This window comes from Leuciscus leuciscus (genome assembly GCF_965113295.1).
Source record: "Leuciscus leuciscus genome assembly, chromosome: 5".
NCBI classification, from domain to species: Eukaryota; Metazoa; Chordata; class Actinopteri; order Cypriniformes; family Leuciscidae; genus Leuciscus; species Leuciscus leuciscus.
The window spans coordinates 44,518,816-44,545,492 of NC_138729.1; the positions used below are offsets into that span (position 1 = coordinate 44,518,816).

The 26,677-nt window shown below is 37.9% G+C and overlaps 1 protein-coding gene across 3 annotated transcripts in view; it reads left to right on the forward strand.

The window, feature by feature from the left end:
• The window catches only part of kat6a (K(lysine) acetyltransferase 6A), a 47,272-nt gene that overhangs the window by 14,693 nt on the left and 5,902 nt on the right, over positions 1–26,677 (forward strand). For 2 of the 3 annotated variants that reach the window (XM_082170148.1, XM_082170149.1), the window contains exons 3-15: positions 7,198–7,306; positions 8,106–8,221; positions 9,973–10,054; positions 10,170–10,284; positions 10,389–10,753; positions 12,377–12,492; positions 18,627–18,742; positions 19,315–19,456; positions 22,380–22,541; positions 24,308–24,401; positions 24,547–24,778; positions 25,486–25,684; positions 25,800–26,549. In XM_082170148.1, coding sequence (XP_082026274.1) covers positions 7,198–7,306; positions 8,106–8,221; positions 9,973–10,054; positions 10,170–10,284; positions 10,389–10,753; positions 12,377–12,492; positions 18,627–18,742; positions 19,315–19,456; positions 22,380–22,541; positions 24,308–24,401; positions 24,547–24,778; positions 25,486–25,684; positions 25,800–26,549 — 2,598 coding nt within the window. The remainder of the gene's footprint in view (positions 1–7,197; positions 7,307–8,105; positions 8,222–9,972; positions 10,055–10,169; positions 10,285–10,388; positions 10,754–12,376; positions 12,493–18,626; positions 18,743–19,314; positions 19,457–22,379; positions 22,542–24,307; positions 24,402–24,546; positions 24,779–25,485; positions 25,685–25,799; positions 26,550–26,677) is intronic. The other variant, XM_082170150.1, reaches the window with a different exon arrangement.

The following is a 26,677-nucleotide window of genomic DNA, read 5'->3' on the forward strand; positions in this document are numbered from 1 at the left end:
TAGTTTAATTGAGAAGTTTGTAATAACTTTGCTTTTCATTTATTACTTAAAGCTCAGTTGAAGTTTTTCGATAGCTACTACATTTAAAAACTACTAGCCTAACTGATAAAGTTCACACATTATTTAAAACAAGTGAACAGTCAGTAATAAAATAACAAATACACAAATTACATAACATGAATACTAAATAACAAAGTTTACAAAGTCTAACAGTATATTCAGGTACATAAATTAATAATTAAGCCTAAATGTAAAATAACACCATTTGTCATTGTATAAATTGAATATAGTTTAATCTTTGTTAAAGCTGTATTTTATTGTTTTTAGGGATGCACCGATCCACATTTTTTCACTTCCGATCCGATCCCGATACCTGAATTTGGATATCGGCCGATACCGATACTATTCCGATACCAGAGCTGTGTTTGCTTTAATATTATTATTATCATTATTGTTTATTTTATATGATGCTGAAATAAACTCCTCTCAACAGGCAAGTATGATATGTAGGCCTACATATTTATGCATGTATGGTAAGTATAAGGTCAGAAAAGGAAGTCAGAAAAACAGTAAATCCTGTTAACATGAAAAATCCCATTCTGAAAACAAATATGCAACTGTAGGTCATGTCAATATTTATTACATTCCCAAAATGTCAAATACTTGAGTCTTGAAATATAAGAAAAGTGCAAGTGTAAACATCTTACACACACACACACACACACACACACACACACACACACACACACACACACACACACACACTCTCTAAAGGGTGATCCTCGCTCCGATGCTGTAACTCTCTCGATGAATGCTCGATCAACATCAGCCATGTGCAAACAGACAAGCGGATTTCGCCTCAGACGCGCGTCAATTTCGCTTCAAAGTTTTGCTTTTTACGAGCGTCAATTTCGCTCTGGGCGCGCGAATGGATTCAAAATATTCAAGCGTCCAACTAGACGCGGCAGACGCGAATTTGACGCGCTATTCGCGTTTGGTGTGAACGGACAGTAACGTGGTGCTTTTTTAAATGTTTGATTGCATTCGTTGTGTTGTACGACGCGAGGGAGCTTCAACGAGCTCTGAATTACGGCTTTGCAAACATTGCATTTTGCTGTCTTGCTCTGCGGTGTTTCCAGTGTGAAGAATTTCCACACTGCGGCCGCAAACTGCGGAATGGATTTCCTGAGCGGTGGCGTGTCTCATAACTCTGTGTCTCATTGAGCCGCGCCTCCGTTCAGGAAATCCATTCCGCAGTTTGCAGCCAGCTAGCAGACTAGCCGGCGGGAATCACTTTTGGAGTCATTTCAGCAGACAACGTTAAAGCGCAGACATGACTCAAGGATATCGGATATCTCCGCAGGTTGGATCGGGAAAATCCGATACGTGAATTACGCTGGTATCGGTCCCGATACCGATACTGGATCGGATCGGCCCCATCCCTAATTGTTTTATTTATATCAATTGGCGCTTTTCCACTGCATGGTACAGCTCGGTTCGGCTCGGTATGGTTCGACTCGGCGCGGAACGGTTCGGCTCGCTTCGCTTTTCCACTGCGTGGTACGACTCGGCTCAGCACGGTTCGGTTCGCTTTAGCTCGGTTGCTTTTCCACTGCAGTTAGTACCGCTTCAAAGTGGGTGGGACTGATCGTTATATGCCGTCTCTACACTGCCATGACATCATCATATTAAATGCGAATTTTTCATTCCGTGTTTCCCCATCCGATCCTCGGCAACCAACGAGAGGAACGTCTGCACCTCGTCCACTGACCACGATTCAGCCATTCTCTTTTTTTTTAAGCAAATACTTTTAAAACAGGCGCTACAGTGTTGGCTGTTGTCTACTGGCTATTTAAATCTAGCGGGTTTAGTGTCTCGTGTCGTAAATACAATGACGCTGGTAGTGATGATTCTGTCTGACCAATCAGTGATCTGCAGTGTTTTCACGTCACATTTTAGTATCGGTACGGTACGCTTGGAACCTCAACAGAGGTGGTACCATTTAAAGCGAGCCGAAGCGAGTCGTACCGTACCGTATACCATGCAGTGGAAATGCGTCATAAGTGAGCCGTACCGAACCGAGCCGTACCGTACCATGCAGTGGAAATGCGCCATAAGTGAGCCGTACCGAACCGAGCCGTACCGTACCATGCGGTGGAAAAGCGCCATAAGTGAGCCGTACCGAACCGAGCCGTACCGTACCATGCAGTGGAAAAGCGCCAAATGACACAGAAAACAGTATACATAATATTAAGTGTGTGCTGTCACTTTAAGACCGGCTGCACGGACCGAAAAAAACGGACAAATAGCCGTTTCTTTCTCAGCTGTTCACATTATACGACATAAACGTGAGAATACTTGTCGATATGGTCATTTAGACCGGTATGTTGACAATTTTGTGTTTATGTGTCCGTTCAAGGGCAAGGAAACGCGAAAGAGGAATCAATTCTGCATTCGAGCGCTGTTTGAAACGCGCCTCTCTTTCACTGCGCTTCGAGTGTGTGTGGCTGTGCGCACATATAACGCGCGAGTCCCGGTTTTCAGCTCTTCTTCCGCGATAAAACATTTTTTTAATGTGTAAATTGGCAAGTCAATACACGTCCAAATTATGACCTTTCACTCTATGATGGTTAAATTTAGCATTTAATCCGCGAATCACATGCGTGCCGAACCGAATCTAGTACGATCCGTTCCACCCCTAGCGCGTTATCTCGTTGAATATCATTGGCAGAATCGTAGAAATGCAGGATTAAGATCGCGTGGGGGTTGAATCGAGATCGCGATCTTTTAACGATTAATCGTGCAGCTCTAGTTGTCATTGAATCATTCATTCAAGATATTCGGTCAAAACTCCCAAAAACCCTTGTTGTGAAACAAGTGAAGTCTTTATTTGTGAGTCTTAGAATCACTCATTCAAACAGATTTTTTTATGAATTAAAATAAAAACATTTGAATTTTTTTTATAGTCTACAGCAATTAACATTTTGTCAGAACCTCTAGTAAATTACATGTTATTTAGTTTAGTTGTCTCTTCAGAATCATGGGAGAATCGTAATCTCTATTTGAAAATAAGAAAAACGTGATTCTACTATCTTATCTGTCTGTCGAATGGTGTCTATTCTTCACTCACAGAATTGTTTACAGTTGTTTGAAGTTTTGAAGTGAATCATTTTAATAATGTTACTAATAATACAAATTAAGTTAACATTTCAGATTTGATGTTGATGAAGAAGGGGTACTTCTGTTTTACTGGTGCGGCTATGGGAGTATCTAAGATGAAAAATATTGTCTAGTTACCATGCATGGCAATTAAAAACTTAAGGTCAAGGCCCAGCCCATATTCCCATCCAAAAGACGTGTTGTTATTTTGATTGTATGCAGAACCAGTGAGACAGTGAGAGCCTGCTTTGTCGTTTGACAGTATTGGTGCATCGGCACGTCTCTGCCCTCTTGTTGTTTTCTTTCAGTTTCCTTTCTCTCACTTGTTTGTGTTTGGTTGTGTTTTTTAATGTGTGCGAGTGTTTCCAGCTGTCTCCCCCTGTATGTTGATCAGTGAGGTTCTTGCACAGGGGCTTGTTATGGGTGATGGGTAGGGGGCTGCATTAATGCAGAAATGAGTTTCACATGTTAATGAGAACCTTGACAGAGCCAGAGACAAGGACAGTAGGTTTTGTTCTCCCACCCCCTGCCATTCCTGTTGTATCCCCATCTACTCATTCGGGTTTCCAGTGTCTGATTGCCCACGCACAACATGCACTCAGCTTTGTGTACATTAAGAGGAAATTGAAGGCTTCATTAGAATGGGGATAAACTGGCAGATTGATGTGCGTGTGTGTGAGGGGGTGGCTTTTGTCCTGTCAGATGCGCTTCTGTAAGAATAATTTTTCTCTCCTACATGAAATATTTTTAGATTTCCTGTGGTGGTCTGCTGCCTGGCAGCTGTGCTTTAATTTTGCTCTGTGAATAGTTTGCTCTTCTCATCTAAGTTGTTTTGCTGGTCTTTTTGAAGAATGAAAGAGTTGTTGTATGAACTCAAGGTGTGTCCCCAAACTGCCCAGGTTTGCTACTTGTCCTGACTTGTTCTGAACAAAAACAATTATCAAGCACTATCCTAAGTTGTGTGTGTAGTAGTAATAATAGTATTAGTAGTGTGCAAAAAATAAATAAAAAACCCTACTGTTCAAAAGTTTGGGGTCAGTAAGATAATTTTTTTGTAAGAAATTAACTCATTCAGTAAGGATGCATTAAATTGATCAAGTGACAGTAAACACTTTTATAATGTTGCAAAAGATTTCTATTTCAAATAAAGGCTGTTTCTTTCCATCAAAGAATCCTGAAAATAATTATCGTTTGCACAAAAATATTTAGCAAGACAACTGTTTTCAACACCATGTGACCCTTCAAACTAGATTAATCATCTACTTAATCTTAATCTTCTAAAAAAAAATCATGTTTGCCATCACAGGAATAAATTACTTTGTAAAATATATTAAAATAGAAAATTCATTTGAAATATGCTTTTACTCTATTTATTAAATAAATGCCACCTTGGTGAGCATAAGATACTTCTTTCAAAAATCTTACCAACCCCAGGGTTTTTAAACGTTTTAATTTTTTTTGTGTTTTTATACCAGCCAATCAGATTGTTGCACTCTGTCTGGTGAACTTAGATTTTTGGTCCCTTTTAGTTCATCTACCTTAAACTCTTTAATTTTTTTAAAACTCTAGAAAACTGCATTTAGACATGAAGAGATTGTGAAAACTGTTCACGTCTTTCTACGATAGCTTTTGCGCTCATGCATGACCGGCAGAGCGCCGAACAAACGCCCAGTTATGACATGCACGTTAATTGCTTTTGTTTATCAAGATATAGTCAAATGTGCTTCTTTAAGTGCATTTTTACAACAAGAGAGCTGTATGTAAGGGTTTGGTTTTCTTTCTTAGAGTCCCACCCTTGAGTATGGATGTGTGTGGACCTGAGTCAGAGGAAAATGAACCCAATAAATCACACTGTCCTCTCTCCTCCCTGCTTGGACCTGCTCACACAAACACACACAACACAAACACACATTCAAACCATAGAAACACCCTCATATGCGCACTGACCTTTTTTCTCCCAGCCTAAATCTGCCATTTCTTACTAGCCAGTCAAGAACACTACATGAACACACTTCCAGTCTAACACCCATAGTGTCTGTCTTTACAGCTACTGCCATAATAGCCTATTAGATTTAGTCACATTCAAAACCATAGTAGCAGTCTTCATATTTGTACTGTTCCACTGGCTGTAATGTTGTACAATATCTTTAAAGAACTATATGTTCAGCTCTTCTTGAACTTCTCCTTGCATTCACATGTATCTGTGTGTGTGTGGTGTATGATGCATACTGCATCGTGGGTGGGTCTCTCTTGGACACACTGAAAGATTAATGTTGCTCCAGAAGCAAATGTCAGATGGTGTGGCTTAGAATAAGCATCAACACATGCTTTTGTGCCCACACCCTGACAATAATCCCACCTCTAGGCCCACACGATCACTGTGATCATGACCATTGCAGCCTCTTTGATTATCAAAACTCTGGGTAATACTTTATTTCGATGGTCCACTTCAGACATTCTACTAACTTAAAGAAACTTTGCACCATATGCCACCTTACTCTCAATACGCTGATTTCACGCAGCCGTTATTTTGAAATCGAAAGCGAGGCTCCGGTGGGAAGAAAACCGGAAGTGTCGCCTTTAATCACAGGAGAGTCGTGAATGCGATGGCGTATTGTTGTGTTTAATGATGTTGTGTCAATTCTAAAACTGTACATACATTTCTTTTATACTTTAGACTATATACAGTGAAATTCATTTATAAATAAAATATTTTTTAAATATAATTCAAAAAGTTAAAAAAGAAGCAGGAATGAACTATATACATATCCTATATTGGATATTAACATCCAATAGTGTAAATCGCGGCAGCAGCTTCAGGTTGGTAGTCCAAAGGCATTGTTATTTATCTTTACTTCCGGGGTTTTTCCCACCGGAGCCTCACTTTCGATTTCAAAATGGCGGCTGCGTGAAATCAGCGTATAGAGTCAGAGATCAACCGATATTGATTTTTTTTTTTTATACAGATACCAATTATTTTCATGTTTGTTTTATTCAATTCATGTAAAGTTGCATCTTTATTAGGACAGGACTTGACAGATTACATGACTGTCAGTTTGCCTCTATTCTGTAGCGCTAAATTTAAACTACATTTCAAGCATTTATGTAACATCTTGTTTGTGCGTTAATGGCTGTTATGCTAAAGTTTATTAAAAAAGGGAGGTCAGTTATTTTACCTTTTGAACACCGTTGTTAACTGATCTCCCCTCAGACACAGTGCTTCAATGGCGGTCTTGTGTGCAATTTATCTTTGAATCCGATATTACAAAACCGATACCCGATTATGGAAAAATGCTTAAATATCGGTAAAACTGATTATCGGTCGATCTCTAATTGGACTATTAGAAGACTCTTAGTAGACTGCTAGGTTAGGGTTCAGGTGAGTGGAATAAGTTGACAGGAAGTTGCAAAGTTACTTCTAGTCAGTAGAATGACTGTTGGAGGAGCATCCAAATAAAGTGTTAGCAGATATTAAGCAGACAGTCTACTAATACTCTGAGAGTTAGTTGACATGTAGGTGCAAAGTTACTTCTATTTAGCTGAACGTCTAAAGTGGATCATCAAAATAGTGTTAAACTCTGAACCACTAGGTTTGTGTCAGATTTGTTTGGGGCTTTCTGATGCCACTCATTGACTGACTCTACTGCCTGGTAATGAGTTTTGCATGGGCAAATGCCACTCAGAAAATTAAAAAAAAAATTGGACACAATTTGTATCATTTATATATGGTTTCTTTCTCCCTTTTTTCTTTTTTCCTTTCCTAAACAATGTAAAAGCCGATCCATTTGCTTCAGGCTTTTCTAAATCTGTCTTTTCTAAATCTAAGCAGTGCTCAGAGCTGAATGAAGCAGACCTTAATATGGTTCATAAAGGGCAATTAATTCATCCATGCTGTCCTCAGCTGAGCTCATTTACACAATATTCAGACCTCTGTTTCACTGTATCATTTTGATATGCTAAGCCATTTTTGCAAAGTTTATGTATTAATATTAAATATTAATATTATTTATTAAATTATTTGCTGTTTTTCTCTCTCAGCCTGTGGCAGAGCCCATACCCATCTGTAGTTTCTGTTTGGGGACCAAGGAACAGAACCGCGACAAGAAGCCTGAAGAGCTGATCTCCTGTGCAGACTGTGGGAACAGCGGTAAGGAAGGGGTGAAAGTTCATTTGAACAATTTTATTATTTTATTTTGAAATATTAAAAACACCAAGTATACTGGAAGTATTTTTGGACAAAGGCATCTGCTAAAAAAATTATTACATTTTAAAAATACAGATTATTGTTTTTGTATTCAGTTTTATTAAAGGTATAGCGGAGGATGTTTTACTTCCTGGTGGGTAGTCTAAACTATTGGTCCTCCTAATTGTCAATCATTCTGGTGAATCAATCAAACTTTTCAAAAAGTGGAGAGGGCGGGTCTTATCTAAAATTTGGAAAGATCCTCCGCTATACCTTTAAGTTTAAAAAGGTCTTAAAGTTGGGGATGGCAAAACATATGTTTACACACGCCATATCACATTAATTTGTTTCGGCACAATGATCTGTTTTTTGCCTTTCTTTAAACACAATATTGTCGTATAAACAAAATCCTATATCGGTTGACCTCTAATCCGTATGTATTAATATGTTGGTATGTTAACCAATTTCAGTACATATGTATGTATTGGATAAAACGTTTAATTAGGTGAAATAATCTTATATATGTGAATTATTTTGAGATTGAATTTGTTTGTTCATTGGATATACAATATTAATTTTAATTGCGCATGTCTTAAAAAAGGTTTTAAAAGGTTAAATTAGATTTTCAAAACTCAACAAATACCTTGAAAAATAATTATGGTTCAAGATAAGAGTAGAAAGCATGAATAGCACTGTCTGTCTTCTCATCGGGATGAGGCTTTATTCAGGTTATTTAAGGTTGTTTCATTCTGTGTCTTCTCAGGGCACCCATCCTGTCTGAAGTTCTCTCCGGAGCTCACAGCACGGGTCAAAGCTCTGTGGTGGCAATGTATTGAGTGCAAGACCTGCAGCAGCTGCCAGGACCAAGGAAAAAATGCAGTAGGTTCTTCCAGGGTCTTTCTCATTGATGCTGCCAGATCATGTTAATTTAGGGGTCCTCTAATTTAGTTAATTTTTGCATCCTCATTTACGCTTCTGTTCAAAAGGTTTAAAAAATCGAACGTTTTTAAAAGAAGTCTCTTATGATCACCAAAGCTGCATTTATTTGATCTAATAATGATTTGGTGCACAATACATTTTTTTCATTATCAATTTTGAAAACAGTTGCTTAATATTTTTATAGAAACTGGATTTTTCAGTATTCTTTTGCTGAATAGAAAGTTCAAAAGGAACAGCATTTGAAATCCTAAGTCTTCACTGTAACTTTTCATCAATATAATACATTTGTGCTGAATAAAAGTATACATTTATTTTAAAAAAAAAATCTTTCTGACCCAAACTTTTGAATAGTAGTGTATAGACTTACATTATGCACTTCGGTATGTACTTCACTGGTGATGGAGAAAGAACATACTTTTTTCAGTGTGTAGTATAGGGGTGGGTGATATGACCAAAATCCTGTTTCAAAATATGATAATCTTTTTCATGATAACAATGTATATCACAGTATTTATTTTATTTTTATTATTAAAAATAAGCAAATGACAAACAATAGGACAAATACAGTATAGCAAAAATATGAATTAAACAAATAAAATTTTTCAGGTACATTAAGTTTATTTAACATGTAGTTAAATACACAGAAACAGAAAAGGAATAATCAAATGCACAAAAAAGTGCTGCATAGTCTTAACAATATGAATTACATGCATGCTTAAATAATTTAATCTTATTAAAGGAACAGCATTTGAAATCCTAAGTCTTCACTGTAAGTTTTCATCAATATAATGCATTTGTGCTGAATAAAAGTATACATTTATTTAAAAAATAAATGGTGGTGGTGGCGCAATGGATAAGACACATGCCTTTGGTGTGAGAGACCCGGGTTCGAATCCACTGTGAGACACCAATGTGTCCCTGAGCAAGACACTTAACCCCTGGTTGCTCCAGAGGCGTGCAACCTCTGACATATATAGCAATTGTAAGTCGCTTTGGATAAAAGCGTCAGCTAAATGAATAAATGTAAATGTAAAGCTCCAAAAGTTATTCAGTCAGGAGGCATTTTGACAATTGTGTGTGTATTCGACCATTCAAGCGCAATGAGATGTGAAAGAGAACTGAATTTGCGATCCAATGCTTAGATATATGGCTTTTTTTGCTCGTGCTTCAGCTGTGTGTCACTCAGCACAAGCACCACATTGAGTTCTTTATCACGATTTATTGCGCTTAATAACTGTTTTTAACATCAAGAAAGTCCTGCTCTTTGTCTCATTTGTGTTTCATCTCTCTAAAGTGTCAATAGTGCTGTGCTACACGTATATGAATGCAATATAGCAAATAGCAATATAGCAAAATCTCCAATGATAGACCTTTTATACACTTAGATGCATACCGTCATACCGTCCAGCCCTAGTGTAGTACAACAGTGGGTCAGTATTGGGACGCATTACCCTGTCAAAATTGTGTCCTGATACCACAGATTTCTGGTTGTGTAATGTTTACATAAAGCATTTCTTGGTTTACATTAAAATTACTTTATTACTTAACCATAGCCTTGCGTTCCTTATCACATCTCTTTAACTGAAGATCTCAAAAGAAAGCAGTCACAAATGCCTAGCATTCAAAATGGCAAAAATTCATAATTAGGGTCCTTGACTCTTGTGTTGTCTGTGTGCATTTGTATTCTACAGGACAACATGTTGTTCTGTGACTCCTGTGACCGAGGTTTCCACATGGAGTGTTGTGACCCCCCACTGATGCGAATGCCAAAAGGTGAGTGCCCACACACTCAAATGCAGGCCATTTCTACTACAATGTAATCAGTGGATTTGTGTCTAAGGCTCATAATTATACTTCCAAGTAATGATTCTTGATTGCTGCTCCGCAGGCATGTGGATCTGTCAGATCTGTCGGCCAAGAAAAAAGGGAAGAAAGCTCTTACATGAAAAAGCAGCACAAATCAAACGGCGATACAATGCACCACTGGGGCGACCAAAGGGCAGGTATATTAAACTGTTTGATCCTCTTTATGACCATGATTGCAGAACTATATTGAAATGATTTGCATAAGTGTTCATAAGACTACTACAAGTTCTCTTGTTCTCAGACCGGGCCGACCTTTTAAGAAGCTTCGAGGTGGTGGGCGTGGCAGGAGAAGGCGGGGCACCGGAGGGGTGGATCGGTGTTCGCAAGGCTCCTCCTCCCCACACTCTTCCTCGAGCTCCTCATGCGAAGGTTACCCTGGTGACGATCGCATGCTGTTCTCTCTCCGAGAAGAAGATTCTGGGCATGGTGGCCTGCGTTTTAACAAGAAAACAAAGGGTCTGATTGACGCTCTCAGCAAGTTCTTCACACCATCCCCGGACGGGAGGAAAGCCCGCGCTGAAGTGGTGGACTATTCGCAGCAATATCGTATACGCAAGAAGAGCAACCGCAAGGGCGAGCATGATGACAGGACAGGAGGTGAAATGGGTCAGTTTAGCTTTTTTTTTTATAGTTTTTTTTTTTTATATCCATATTAGGTAATGTGATGGCTAAGCTGAATTTTCAGTAGCCATCACGCCATTCTTCACATGATATTTCAGAAATAATTCTGATATGCTGATTTGGTGGTCAAGAAACTATTATTATTATCAATGTTGAAAACAGTTGCACAATGCAGGGCTCCGGACTGCAACCAAATGGTAACATTTTGCAACCTTTTTTCCTGCCGGTGTGACTACATTTTGTTAGAGGTTGCACTGGTGTCACCACCACGTTGTCCAGCTGATAAGAGCTGCCATTTCTTTTGCATATGAGAAACATCAAACGGCAAATGAAAAACGAAAGCGGGATGCTTTTATATAAAACGCTACTATATAAATGTAACAAATTATTATTATTGCTAATATTTTTTTTTCACACATTGTGCTTTTGAATTTATATTTACACAATATACAATCACTTTTATAAAATATCAAATCATCAAGAAATCACTTGTCAAAGTTTTGCACTTTTTATTCTTAGGTATGAAGATTGTGTAGAAGTCACAATTTCATGAAATATAAAAAACATTAAATGTGAATTACACATAAAGCATTTAAAGAGCACTCCTTTTATAAACACTGAGGCTGTCGGTCAGTTCATTATGATAATAGAGAAGCTCTACCAAATCTGGTGCTGGTCCCATCATCTGTAGAACTGCTCTCAAATGTTACGCCAGGTTAGCATATACTCCATTTGCAGTGCGTATTTAGTGTGTAGTGATTTCACCATAAACGCATTTAATTAAACTCTACTGTGTTTCACAGTCAACACATGGCATTTTGACTTGCAGGATTTCTTGTTTAAATGCAAAAGAAAAAGCATGAGAGTTGGCTGTTTTTGTCAATTATAAATTTTAATAAAAGATTTTTGGGGATTTTAACATAAGAAAAGAACAGGCTGTGTTTAAAGGTTTTGCCACTTGCTTGAGCTACTTAACATATAAATATATATAGAAGTAATAAATTGAATAATATGTTTAAATAGTGTGTTTATGGCTATGAATGATTGTATAACTCTACTGTGTACAAAGATAATCACGATGCTGAAAAAAAAAAAAATTTCAGTAACAACTTGTGGATTTGAAATAAAAAGTAATAATAAATGTTTGTATTTGTGGTAAACAGCTCTGGATCAGTTGCACCCTGTAAACGCGTACATATGTGAAAGCACATGTGCTGCCTGTGCCGCTTCTGCACCTCATACAATACGTACTGCAAACGGAGTATGTGTGAACCTGGCATTATTAGTCTGGAGCCCTGCAATATGTTTGTGGAAAGGGTTCCTTGATTGAATAGAAAGTTCAAATGATCAGCATTTTTTTTATTTTTATTTTTTTTATCCAAATCTTTGTAACATTTATAATAGTCTTTACTGTGTTTTGACATTTGAAGACAGAATAATTGTAAAACTTGTCACATTGTGCCCAATTAAATCAGTGTAAAATGAAAAGTACGAATAAATGTGAATCTGCTGTCTCTTTTATTTGTGTGTTTGCTTTGTACCTTCAGTTTTGTGCTCGCACTCACTCTCTGGCTGTTTTAACTGTCTTGGTGTCTGTTTGCATCACAGACAATCAGGAGTGTGGAGACAACTGGCGGGAGGACGAAGACAAGCTGCCAGGACATGAAAACCTAACTGAGAAAGATGTGGAGCTCTTCAGGCACATTCAGGAACTGGCACTACAGGTACAGAAAGGGAGGGAGAAACATCATTAAATTTTGTCTTGCAAATGCAAAATACTGTCCCATCTGATTTTAATAAATAATCTGAAAAGAATGTCTTTCTCCATTTACTGAGAAATGTGCTCCTCTAGGGAGAGAGTGTGTGTGTGTGTGTGTGTGAGACACTTGCTCTGCAGCTCAGTTTTTTGACATCACTCAGAACAGAATGAAACTTACAAATAAAATAATAATAAAAAAGTGCATTTTTGCACATTTAAAAAAAACAACAACAACAACATTTAATTAAATCCATATACTAATGTGTAAACTTTGACAGCCCTCAAATAAAATAAAACCGAATCCTGTCTACAAATCATATGCTTGATGGTAGGGGGGCCCATTGCTTGTTTGCAGTCACTGCATTTTCTTTTGCTATATTAGTGAAGACTTGGAAGCTGTCAAGGTCTTTATCTCTGCAGAATGTAATGTGGGGGATTTGAGAGTTTCCATTATCTTGACAGCTGGTGCCTCTCTCAGTGATACACACACAAACACAAATGCACATGTGTAGACTGATTGGCTGATTTGTGTGTGTGTGTGTGATTTGAAGCTCCCAGCAGAAACAGCCACTCTGACTGCCTGAGGCCATCAGTCGAAGAAAAACAAACACTAATCCCAGAGAGAGACAATCATATTTGCACACACTGCATCAGAAAGAACCAGCACGCTTGTGTTGAGCAGACAGAAAGAAAAAAATACCATGCTGTAATTTGACAATAAAACTGAATTTGTTTGCTCTATAACATTTAGGCCATGTGCACTGCTAAGTCCAAAGGAGGGACAGCTGCATTTGAATATGAATCCCCCTAAATGATTGAGTATTTGTACAGGAATATAAGAGTCACTCCTGAAGTTGTGATGGTTGGCAGTTTAGAGATACAATTTCATTTAGCAAGCACAACCAGATTCTAATCCTGATTTATTATCTAATAAAAATACATTTATTAGAAACTAGATTTTTATACATATAATAATATATGTTTTAATAATAACATTCTTTATATATTACACTTTTTTTTCCCCCGTATTTATTTCCGCAGACATTGAACATAATATCTGATTGACGTTAATCTTATTACTAGTCTTCTCCACTAGATGTCATCCAATGTTACAGCGGGGACCCTGTCCTTCATTCAGTGCTGAACATGGTGGATGCATGTGAGCCTTTTCAGCGTTAAAGATGTTCCGGAAAGTATAAGGAACTGTCAGTGTCCCTGTCGGGCCAGTGCTGCATGGTCACGAAAGTTTACCATTTGCACGCGTTTTCAAGCCTTGCCAATTTAAGCATTCAAGTGATGGAGAACTCGTGCACGCTGTGTGAGAAGTTTTGGTGTATTAAAGGTCCCATTGCATGAAAATTTCACTGAGGTTTTTTAACCTTAATATGAGTTTCCCTAGCCTGCCCAGTGGCTAGACGTTTTGATGGGTGTAAACCAAGCCCTGGGTATTTTTGAGAAAATGAAAGCTCGGGCGGGCGAATCTAGAAATCTTCCCTTTATGTCGTCATAAAGGGAAAGGTTACCTCCCCTTTCTCTTCTTTGCCCGCAAAAAGAATTTGGCCCGCCCATGAGAAAATGAGCTGCACGATATTGGTTTTTCCTCGAGAGACATCATGGCTTGCAAACGAGCGAAGCATGGCAGTTGCTCAGTGTTTGGATGTACAAATGAACACAAAAGTATTTTTTTAGTTCCTTCATCCGAGCCTCAGAAGAACGAGTGGGTTATGTGAATTTCTGATGTGTAATTGTTCAAGTTCAGACAGATAATCTTTCTCTCAAAATCGTTCAATACTGTTTATGCATCAGTAAATCAAGCCAGTGACTAAACGATCAACTTCACGTCGTTTCTCTTAGTAGGATGAAAAATAATCGTACTTAAACTGATTGATATATATACAGAAACGATCAAAGAACAATCCCTTTCCAATCGCCCAAGCTGTCAATCACACAGCGCGAGTTTATCTGGACACTTGCAAAAACTCGTTATGAAATCAATGACGCTGTTACACTGCACAACGAAGCTCTTACTGTACTTACCTCATGTTTGCATTGGTGAAATCATTAGTGAGAGTGCAGAAACTGCGTTGCAATGATAAGATCTTCATTCACGCGATCAACAGACTGTCATCTGCTCAATGCTCATCACTGCAACTTTTAATTTGATGGGAATAGATCTAAATACTTTTAAAAAACTTCTCACGATTCGTTAATCTCGATAGCTATAATAGTAAAAACGTATAATAGCTGTAAAAGTTTTTGAGAGAGTTCCACATGTAATGCTAGATATTTCATATGCAAGCATGTCAGCCAGTCATAGCAGTGGGCGTTTACACTGAAGTCTCCCAGCAGACACGCCCCTTAAAACAGAGCGTTCAAATCAGAGGCTAAAATCAGGCTAGGAAATATGCCTTTTATTTCTAAATTATAACAACTTTTGATCTAAAAAACACTAACATTATAAGGGCACCCCAGGAAACATTCTAAAATAATAAAATAATCCATGCAATGGGACCTTTAAGAGTCTGGGTCTAACAGTCTAAGAGTAGATATTATTCTTAGTAGTATATAGTAGTAGCATATTCTTTATTTATAGTTATTTGTGTTTGTTATATTTGAATGTTTTATTGTTTGTGTAGCACTATGGGGAACTTTGTTGTATTATTATGTGCTTTATAAATGAATTGGAATTGTGCACACACACCCGAAGCGCACAGTAGCGCGTCTTAAGACAGCGTGCAAATAATACAATTAATTATTTCACGTCTCCTTGCACCTAAACTGACAAATTCACACAAATTTATCTCAAAATGCCCGCCTTTGCGAGTATCCAAGTAAACATAGTTGGTTTTGGCTTAAGCAAGCACTAGAGAAAGAACGCATGTGTATCATTATTGGATCTGTGCATTAGTCTTAAAGTGACAGCAGCCTAATATTCCTGTTGCTGTCTGTGTTTTTAATCCAATCAAACTACAAAAGAAAATCACTCCCTGCTCTTCACTGAATAACTTTTTTGTAACTTCAATAAGGATTAACCTTTATTTAATTTGTACTGTGAAGATTATATGCAGTGTTATTTTACATTTGATTACTTTGTTAAATTTCTATACTTGAAAACTACTGATGATATTATGTACCTGCAAACTACTGATGATAGGCCTACCTGAAAAACTTTAAAAGCGCTGATTATTTCATCTGTTTTGTTGTAGTTATTTATTTGTGCATTTGCTTGTAGTTTAATTATTTGTTCTTTTTTTATTAATGACTGTTTACCTGTCTTTAATAATCTTTGAAATGTATATTAGTTTGGTGTTTTAGCTGTAGTATCAAATGGAATCGAGAATTGTTAAATTTCACTGGAATATAATATATTGGGTGTCATAACATTATTTATTACAAAACAAGGATACATAGGTCATAGGGGTGGAACGGTACACAGAAGTCACGGTTCGGTTCATACCTCGGTTCAGACATCACGGTTCGGTACGAGTTCGGTACAATGGAGGGAAAAGCAAAACAAAAATGTAGAAGGCATTTTTTCTTTTATTGTGCATGTCTGTAGGCTGTTCCACCAAAGGAAAATAAATGTCTCTTTAAATAAGTTTTATTAATAAAGTAAATGCATAGAACCAGTTTATTTGTAGTGCATTGCCAATAGTTTTATATAATTAGTTTATTAATTAAATTAATAAAAAGACAAAAAGACCTTGAGATATGTTTGGTAATTGTACCTGAATGAATTTAAAATTAATTTGCTATATATCAGATCAATATATTTGTTTGCCTTAATTTTAATAACACTAACTTTATTCTCATCTGAATTATAAATAATTTATTTCTGTATAAAATAATACTACCATTAAAAACAAATTTGATTTTCTTTTAATCAATGTAGAATGTGTAACTTACTCACTGTGTTGGGTGACAGTTGTAGGTTACAGTTTGACAAGAGTTTACAGTTTGACAAAAGCACAATGTTGTGTTTTATTACGAGTGTACACAAATATAAGTAAACACTTTGCAGTTTGAATGATGTCCAATGAACAAAATGAGTAAGTTTTTATGTTTCCACTGTTCGATCGCGCCCGCGCCTCTCTGAACACACACGCGCACACGCACAATCACGCACGCAGGCACACACACAACATATTCCAGCATTGCAAACTTGACATCGCAGCCTGTCTATGATTATAGCCATAGATATTATGTCTATGATTATAGCCCATAAGTTATAGCCACGGAGCTTCAGAGATAAGGCGGAGCTACAGATTAGGTGTCCCTAAAGCAGGGATGCATACAGCGCGCTTTTCGGCGCCTCCCGCTTTTTTCACGTCAGTTTGGGTGACTTGGGTCTGAGAGCGTCTGATTATAATTTCACAAAGTCATCTGAAGCCATTCCATAGCTTAATGTGAGGGACAGAAGTCTAAATTAAATTACATCATTAAATTAAAGTTTACGGAAACTCGTTTTCCCTCCTCTGCGGCTGTCAGTCATTCTCCATTCAGTATTCAAACAGCGCGCGCGCCTCGTCCGGTTACAGCAGGATGCACGGTAAAACTCTCTCCAATGTGCGCAAGTGCGCATTTAAAAGTTCACATTATAATGTCGGCCGGTAGTAAATGTGCTTTAGAAATAAACGGAACTTGAACTTGATAATGTGAATATATATATATATATATATATATATATATATAATATTCACATTATAATGTGAACTTTTAAATGCGCACTTGTGCAGCGCTGCACACTGTGACTCCATGTTGCTTTGAGCACATCATTCTGCACCCGCGATGCGCATACGCGCTTTGTGCGCTCTGGTTTTGCGCACTGAAAGATTATTAAAAGCCTATATTTTTTATACCTAGCTTGCACAATACATTTAAAATAAGCATAATTTAATTGTATATTATTTCTTTTTTGTGTAGTGTAGGCTATATAAATATATACACTTCTGAATTCTTGACATTCATATATAAATATAAATTTTGAAATGTATGATTGCCTGATTGAATTTTATAAGAGTACTAATAGTAATTAGTTTTTATTAACATGTTTAGATTTGATAAAATTACTGTGCAGATTTTCTCAAGAATTACTTTTTGCTGCTGATTTATACACTCACTAAGTTTAATAAAAATAAATACATTTATGTAATATTTAAAGGTGTTAACTGTAATCTTACACTGCAAAATGATAACTTACAAAGGATTAAATTCATCACAATTATGTAAGTATCTGGATATTTGCCGCGGGGCGAGGGCTTCGATAACCTCTCTCTTTTTTGACCATACATGTGTTTGCATCCCTGCTAAAGAACCCGCGTATCTAACAGTAGTTCCGCATTACATTACATTAATTTGCACGCGAGTTTTATTTATTTTTATACCGTGTATTCTCCGTGTGTATTCATGCACCGAACCGTGACGCCCGTACCGTCTCGGTTCAAAACGAATACATGTACCGTTCCACCCCCCTAATAGGTCAAAAACAATAACTATTTTATTCAGTGTATCTGAATGTGACCATGAACATTTGCATTGATTCATGTGCAGCTTGATTGCTAGTAGAACTTGTTATGCATTAACTATAAACCTGTTCATATTTGTATTTGCTTTTGATTGTTTGCATTTGTGTTTTGTTAGTTTCCTTAAAGTACTTACTCTTGAACATGGAAATTTTACAATTCATACACCTTTTTTTCAAAACCAACATGACATGATCTGAACGGTGGTTCAACACAAGCTGTTTTACCCCTAGTTTGTATATGGAATAAATTGATTGCATATGTTATTGAGATGCAGAGCAGAAAAGTGTGTGATTACTACTGAGTGGCAGATGCTCTCAATTTCCAGTTGGTATGCGGATAAGAGCTAATAATAATCTTGTAAGCCTTAGTGGGAGCTGTATGCTTGTGAAAAACTGTTCTTGATTATTAGAACAAAAGTCAGAGCCATGACACATTTCTTGTGTAAAAGAGTGACTTTGTTCTCTTCTGTGTGTGGCAGGACGCTCTGGGTGCCATAGTGGCTTAGTAGTCTCTAAATTGTATGTGCCCACTGGTCTCTTTTTTTCTTAACTTTCTTGTGCTTGAACTCTTATAGAAAGTAGGAGTGACTGGTCCACCAGACCCCCAGATGCGATGCCCATCAGTTATAGAGTTTGGGAAGTATGAAATACAGACGTGGTACTCTTCTCCATACCCACAGGAGTACAGCAGGTAATAAACAACATGTGCCATAATCATCATCATGAAAAAAAAAATCCCTTCCACATGTTAATCTTTTTGTTTTCAAAAATATTCATTTAGAACTATATTTAATTTTGATTTATTGAATTATACGTGGCCATTTAAAAGTCATCTCCATCATCAATACCCATGGAATCTTTGCTGGTGGACATACTTTTTATGATTGGCATTTTCTTGTCATGATCTAAACCGACAAGCAACCTTGGATGATCAAATTTTTTGATTTCCAATATTTTTTTAATATTCAAGTATTTGGTCAATTTAACATGATAATTTAGCAGTGTTGTTATTAACTAAAAAGTAAATGTATATGAATAGATAGTATAATTGTGGGTGTGTATGTATATATGTATATGTGCTTTTCTCAACATATGTATATGTTGACTCTATTATAGTGACTGCTAAACCATTAGTGTCAAACTTTTTAACCTCTTGTTGTTTTGATTTGATTTAAATGCTTGCACGAGAGATGTGTTTCTGCACATTGATTTTTTTTATTTTTAGGCTTTAAATACTGATGTGTGATTGTTTTGATTTGACAGGCTTCCTAAGCTTTACCTCTGTGAGTTCTGTCTACGCTACATGAAGAGCCGCAGCATTCTCTACCAGCACATGCGAAAGTGCAGCTGGTTCCACCCGCCTGCCAACGAGATCTACAGGAAGGACGACGTGTCCGTGTTCGAGGTGAGGAAAAGAAATCTCCACACCGGATAAAAACCACAAATGCACACACAAACACTTGCACATACACCTATTTGTTTATACACATCTGGCAGCACAGACATATGCTAGTCATGCACCTGCACGTGTTTTTTCGTACGTGATGAGCCAACAAAGGAAATCTCATTCACGCTGATAGACACGCACACTGGCTCAGGCAATAACATCCACCCACTTCCTGCCCTTACGAGGTGTTGCAATGGTGCCGCACAGCAGGGTAATAAATGAAGAGTGGTGAGCGCTCATTGTTTCAGAATCACTATGGTGATTTACTGCAGCAATTGTGTTTCTATAAAAGAACTTAGGTGTAAACATGACATACAGATCTGTATCGGTGTGGTCTAAATCAGTGCTGTCTGACCAGAATTAACTGCGCTTACATGGTTACGTTCACACTCTCAGAGTTTGAGGATTGAAAACCATATGATTCTGAAATTCTCCACTACAGAAAGCAGCTTACAGACTGCTATCTATATGAACAGAATCCTTTTCTGGCCCTTTTTTCCAGGGGTCTCTGCTGGTCATTTAAAAGTTTTAAATGAAACCGCGCATCTACACCATTCATTCGCACAGAGATACATGCAGGATTTGTATTTAAATACTTTTTGTAGTTTAATATTCACAGACACTGGTTTATATCACGATTTGTTTTAAGTATACTAACCTGCTTTTTATTTATTCTTCAGAAATTTGACAAATTCCGCGTTATACAGTAAATTCCGTTTTTATGACTGGATTCCGTAATTCCGTCCGTGTTTTCTGCATCGTGGAAATCATTGGCCCCTAAACTTCTGCAAATACAGAACTCTTGAGGTTTTAAATATATCTTGTTTTATTAGGTGCTTCCTAAGTTTAGATGTGTTACCATTGCCAGCCTTGCATTTAGTATTACAAATATTTCAAATAGCATTGTCTGCATCTAGTTTTGTGAAATGTAACCACACTTAAGTACATTTTTCAGTTTGCCATTGCCCTGTGTGTTGTTTGAATAAGTTGCTGGCTCGACGTCACATGTTCTCTCTCTCTCTCATTCTTTCTATAACGTACCTTACACTTGTGCCCAGATGCGTTCTCAGGTACCGAAATTGGGAACCAATTAATTTAATGTGAGTCGGTACTCCGACGTAATTTGTTCAGTGCCCTTAAAAATACAGAGTTCGCTACCCAACCCTATCTATAATGCAATGCTTATCGACATAGCCTGTATAATAGGATTTGATAAAATAATATATTTTCTCTCTCACTCTAAGAAGCAACATAGGACCAAGTCAAGTCACCTTCATTTATATAGTTTTACAATACAGATTGTTTTAAAGCAGCTTTACAGTGATAACAGGAAAATAATGCAACAAAGATTGTTTTGTCTGTATAGCAGCTCTAGAAGAAAGTCACTGTCCAGCTAAAGTAAGTTTTTGATTGATTAATTTCCGTTGTAAAAATAATTAGTTATTAACTATGGGGCTGCTTACACCACACCGTTTTTAAGTGAAAGCAGAAAACTTTTAATGCGTTCTGGATTTTCATTTACACGACAACAGTGTTTTGGTGGCCTGAGAACGCAAATTATCAAATCGTTTTCTGAAAACGAGTTTTGAAAACGATATCGCTATCATCTCTGTGTAAACTTAAAACGTGAATCTGTAAAAACGGTGACGGCATGCACATGCGTATTACGTGTTTAGTAGGCGTGCGCATTTGAATGCGCATGTGCGCGGGCGCGTAGTCTTTCTTTACAAAGTGACATCACCAAATTACTTGTCTGACATGCATAATACAGTATTTTATGTAAAAAATAATTTGACCACAGAAGTTATTTCAAACACGACTGATGTGTGTGTATATATAAATAGTGAATTGGAGCGAAACATATTAATCTCATAAATTGTCGTTTGACTCTATGCTATCAAACATACTAGCTATCCCTGTTGCCAAGAGCGATTCTTTTATTACTGATTTTGAAAAGTCCACGTAAGTACTTTTTCCCTTCTTAAAAAAACACATTCAAATGATAAGAAGGGTAGGTAAAAGGTAATTGCTTGTTGGTCAGACAAGTTCTCAAGACACAGTTTTAACTGGGCAGCTATGCTTATGCAACCGGCCCCTGAAATAAAGGGTCTTGAGTCTTAAAATTTAATTTTAAAAACTCTGCCGATATCGGTATTCTAATGATAGCGGTCAATAACCCCTGTAACCAAAGTGAGTGGCTATTATACTGTATGACGTTTCATAACTAGTCCTTCATTGTTGTTCCATTCACTGCAAAAGTTAACCAAACATGGGAACCTGAACATTTCAGGAGTCTGTTATCTGGTTATTCAATGCAGTTGTTTTTGGTTAATAACTAAAGTATGTGTGAATGTAATAATGTTTAGTGCACTTAAACTGGACTGACAACTTTATTCTGCTGCTGTGTGACCTGCCTGTATGTTCCACATTAATCAACACCACTTGGTGTTGGGTGTGTTACTGCTTGCCTTCCTGTTTGGTCAGTTGGTTTTAGAGGCTCAGGTTTCAGAGCTGCTGCTCCTGGTCTGGTCCTGACTCAGCAGCATACCTGTGGTGGCAGCACTGCAAAAAGCTAAAATGGTTGGCATTCAGCCGACAGAAAGCAAGCAGGAGCTGTGCAATTTGTCATAGCCTCTGTTCATGTGGAGCAAGTTTTGTGCCAGTCTCTGCTGCATGACTTGTTTCAAAATGTTGATTTAGTATTTAGAAATTGAGAATCTTACTGGCATTGCATTTTGCTATTATGAATGGGAGCTAATTGTTAGTGTAACAGTGTCTGAATCGTAGCAAATGCACTTCACATTGTTGCTTTATAAATCCATCATATTTGGATAGGGCACAGTAAGTTGACCAAAGTCTGAAAAACTTCTCTCCACTCCAGGTGGATGGAAATGTCAGCACAATATACTGTCAGAATCTGTGCCTGCTGGCCAAACTCTTCCTGGACCATAAGACGCTGTACTATGACGTGGAGCCCTTCCTCTTCTATGTTCTCACACAGAATGACAGTAAAGGCTGCCATCTCGTAGGATACTTTTCAAAGGTGAGCAAATCATTTCACTCAGTTCAATTCAGTTACTTTCAAGCCCCTTTCACACAGCGTGTTGATCCCGGGAAATTGCCGTAAAATTGCTTGAGCGGCTATTCCCAAACTGTGGTCCACGCCACTAGTGGTCGTTTAGGGTACTGCAGATGGTCAGTGGAAAGGCAAAATAAAATATAAAATAAAAAAGTTTACCTTCATTTTACCAGGAAATTCCCATAAAAAAAAAAAAAGTAAAAAGAATATGTAGGCCTATATTGATATAAAATTTAAATTAAATTGTCAAGTTATTGTGTGATTACTAAAATAGGCTAGTGGCGCTCGGCCGTGACGTTCAAGTTCAGTGCCGTTAGAACCACAACATGAATCGGTGGATAGCAACAGGTTCTCTGAAGAGAAAAGGGCAGAGGCAAATATGTTCTCACATCACACGCATAGCCTTTATAGGCAGTTTATATGAAACGAAATGTTTATAAATGGAATTAATAAGGCCTGTTATTATTTTAATTAATTGATCTCGCGTTTCTGAAATGTTTTGCGGATGTGCTGTTAAGTGGACAAACTCAAGCCTACTTTTTGAGGACTTGTAAAACTCTGAAGATTAATAATCCCCTAAAATCGCCAAAGGTTTTGAAATGTTGACTATATCCAAGTGTTCTTATTACTGTATAGATTTCATACTCCATTGCTATGGAAATAAGCCTGTTGTTCAAATGAACCTGATAATGCCCTCGGGCGCTTGAGTGAATAAATAAATTAAATAAGTGGCAGCCGTTGTGTGCAGTAAACTTTCTTTTAACAAGCCTGTTGTACTGATGTGGTGACCAGTTATAGTTTTAGTGCTAGTAAGCCTATTTAGGGGTGCGTATTAATTCAGGTAGGACTGTGTGTAGACATCATTTATTATGTGTATTATAAGGTGGTCCATGAAAATTCTTGATTACAAATAGTGGTCCACACACACAAAAAGTTTGAAAACCCCTGTGCTAGAGTGCCTTCTGTGTGAACGCAAACACGTCCCGGGATTGATGCTGGGATTGATGCCAGGATGGGGACCTAGTAACATTACCGGGATCAGTCCCGGAACACACCCTGTGTAAACAAAAGCCAGGACCAACGCCGTAAAGGGGTGTGTCGTAGTGATGACGCATGTGCCATTGCACGGCCCTTTCTACCACCTATGTTACAGCATATGGGGAACGAGCCACTCGGCAAACCCAGTGGCGCTACCGGGGAGTATGAACTCGTCTTCGTGTAGAAATGACGAAGAGGAGTTATCACATCCTGACATCTCGTGTCTTTACGGGATGTGTGTGAACGCACTCACAGATTCCGGAAAATCACTGGCAGTGTGAATGAACCAAAATCAAACAATCCCGGGACAAATCCCAGGACACATTATCTGTGTATTTTCCGGAATCTCTGTGTGAAAGGGGCTTTACATTCTCTAAAGTCAAATTATGATGTTGAGCAGTTTGGGTTCATTATTATATAAGGTAGCATGCCTTTTGCACATTCTTGCTGCTTTTTGGCTTAATTATAGAAAATAGTCTGTTTACTTGTGGGTTGATTATGCTACTGGAAAAGATGTTTACAGGGAGTTTATTTAATAAACAGGTTTTAAACACACTATATGGCTCAAAATGCAATAAATATTTGTAAACGTTAGTGTAAGTAAGATCTTACCTAACAAATATTTTGTGTGGTATGTTTGTTACATTTGCTTTCATTTTATACTTATTTTAAATGTCTTTTTTTATCCCTAGGAGAAGCATTGTCAACAAAAATATAATGTATCCTGCATCATGATTCTTCCACAATATCAGCGAAGGGGCTATGGGCGATTCCTTATTGACTTCAGTAAGTACTCTGCATTATCTTTCCTCCCTTCCCTCAGTCTGTGGTTTTATTTTTTGTTATATAGTAAAGAAAATATTTGACAATCATACTCCTTTAGATGGGGTCATTAGACACAAAGGATAAACTGTTACGGCTCTCTCTGCAGGTTACCTTCTGTCCAAGAGGGAAGGCCAGCCAGGCTCACCAGAGAAGCCATTGTCAGACCTTGGCCGGCTATCCTACATGGCATATTGGCGTAGTGTGGTGCTGGAGTGCCTACATGAGATCAGAGATCGACAGCTCACCATCCGCAAACTCAGCAAAGTCACTGGCATTTGTCCTCAAGATATCACGGCCACCCTGCTTAGTCTAAATATGCTGGAACAGAGAGGGGACCGGTGAGAGAGACGCTCGCACACTTTAATGTCTGATTTAATGTCTTACCTTTTCTGTACAAGCTGAAGCAGAGAACAATAATGCAAGTTCTGTTTCATAGTTATCGCAGATTAATTCTCATATGTTTCAACCTAAAACATTTGCATTTCAAAAAGTGCACAGTGCTTCATCTTCAGCATACTTGAATAAGTACATGATTTTGTGCTAACAAGAAAAAAACCGAATTAAGTTTAATTCAGCAAAAATGCACTAAATTGATTAGAAGTGACAGTACAGACATTTTTTACAAAGATTTTTATTTCAAGTAAATGAGTTTCAAAGAATCCTGAAAAAATACATCATATGTTTTCAACCAAAATATTAAGCTACACAGCTGTTTTTAGTGTTGATGATTATTATTTTTTCCAAAATTAGAATGATTACTGAAGGGTCATGTGACACTAAAGACTGGAGTAATGGTTTCTTAACATTTGCAGGAATAAATTACATTTTAAAATTGTTAAAGTAAAAAAATTTATTTAAGTTGTAATACATTTTTTTTTTAATTTTCACCCGTTTTTATAAACATTTTTTATCAAATAAATGCATCCTTGGTGACAAGAGTTCTTATTGAACTCTTATTGGCCCCAAAATTGAGCTGTAGTGTATATTTGTTACATTTTTAGCTCTTTTTAAAGTCTCCTGTTATTGATTTTCTTTCCTATTATAGGGTGATTATTCTGCGCAGAGAGAAGCTGGTGGCCACTCACATGGTCCGACTGAAGGCCAAACCTCGACTCCTTGAAGTTGATCCAGACTGCCTCCGCTGGACACCTGTTATCGTCACCAACACAGTAGCATCTGAAGGAGAAGGAGATGAGGAGGAGGAGGAGGATGAGGAGGAGGAAGGAGAGGAGGGACTTAAAGAGGTAAGCATCTTAACTTTTATTCAAGATTCATTAGATGAAGTATGCAATATTTGTGATGTGTACCAGTTCATTCTGAAGCTGAACTTCTGTTATGTGCACCTTTTCTCTTGTATAGATCAAACCCAGCCACAAGAGTTCCCCACTCTCCTGGCATATGAAAGGAGAACAGGACAAGGAGGACGAGAAAAAGTGCTTCACAGCATTGCCCAAAAACCAAAGCCCTCCACAGTCCTCTTCTGTTTGCAACAATGTTCTCAGTCCTGAACGTTCTTCCCTTTTTCTTACGGCTAATGGGGAACGCAGGGGACCTGGGCGCCCTCCCAAAAACTGGTTATGGGGCAAGGTGAAGGATGCACCACGTCCAGGGCCAGGTCGACCCCGTAAACTAAGGCCCCCAGATGATGAGGATGAGGATGATGATGAGGAGGAGGATGATGATGATGATGATGATGAGGAGGAGGAGGAGGATGAAAGAACTGGCATTAACAAAGTGACGACAACATCGTCAATGCTCCTGGCCTTAGAAAATGAGCCTGACTCTACATCAGCCTGTCCCTCGGAAGCTTCTAGGCATCCTGCAGTTCCGCCCCCACGCAGCAGAGGGCGGCCTCCACGCAAAAAGCGTGGCCCAAAACGCAGGCTCAGTGAGGGGCCTGAAGATGACCTGCCATTGTTGCCCCATACCACAAGGCTGAGTGAACCCACACCAGTCTGTCCGGCCTTTATCAGTGAGAGCAGTGAGGATGAAGATGATGAGGATGAGGATGAAGATGATGAGGATGATGAGGATGATGAGGATGAGGATGAGTTAAGGGCTCGTTCACCACCTCTCCTCACTAAGCCCACATTAGGGCTTAAATGCAAGGTATGTGCAATATAGGTCCATGTATGTATTTTCTTTTGCATGGCATATTTATTTAATATAGACCTTAAAAATAAGTATGTCAGTCTATGAAACCTTTTTTATTATTTTGAACATAACATTTTTTTTTT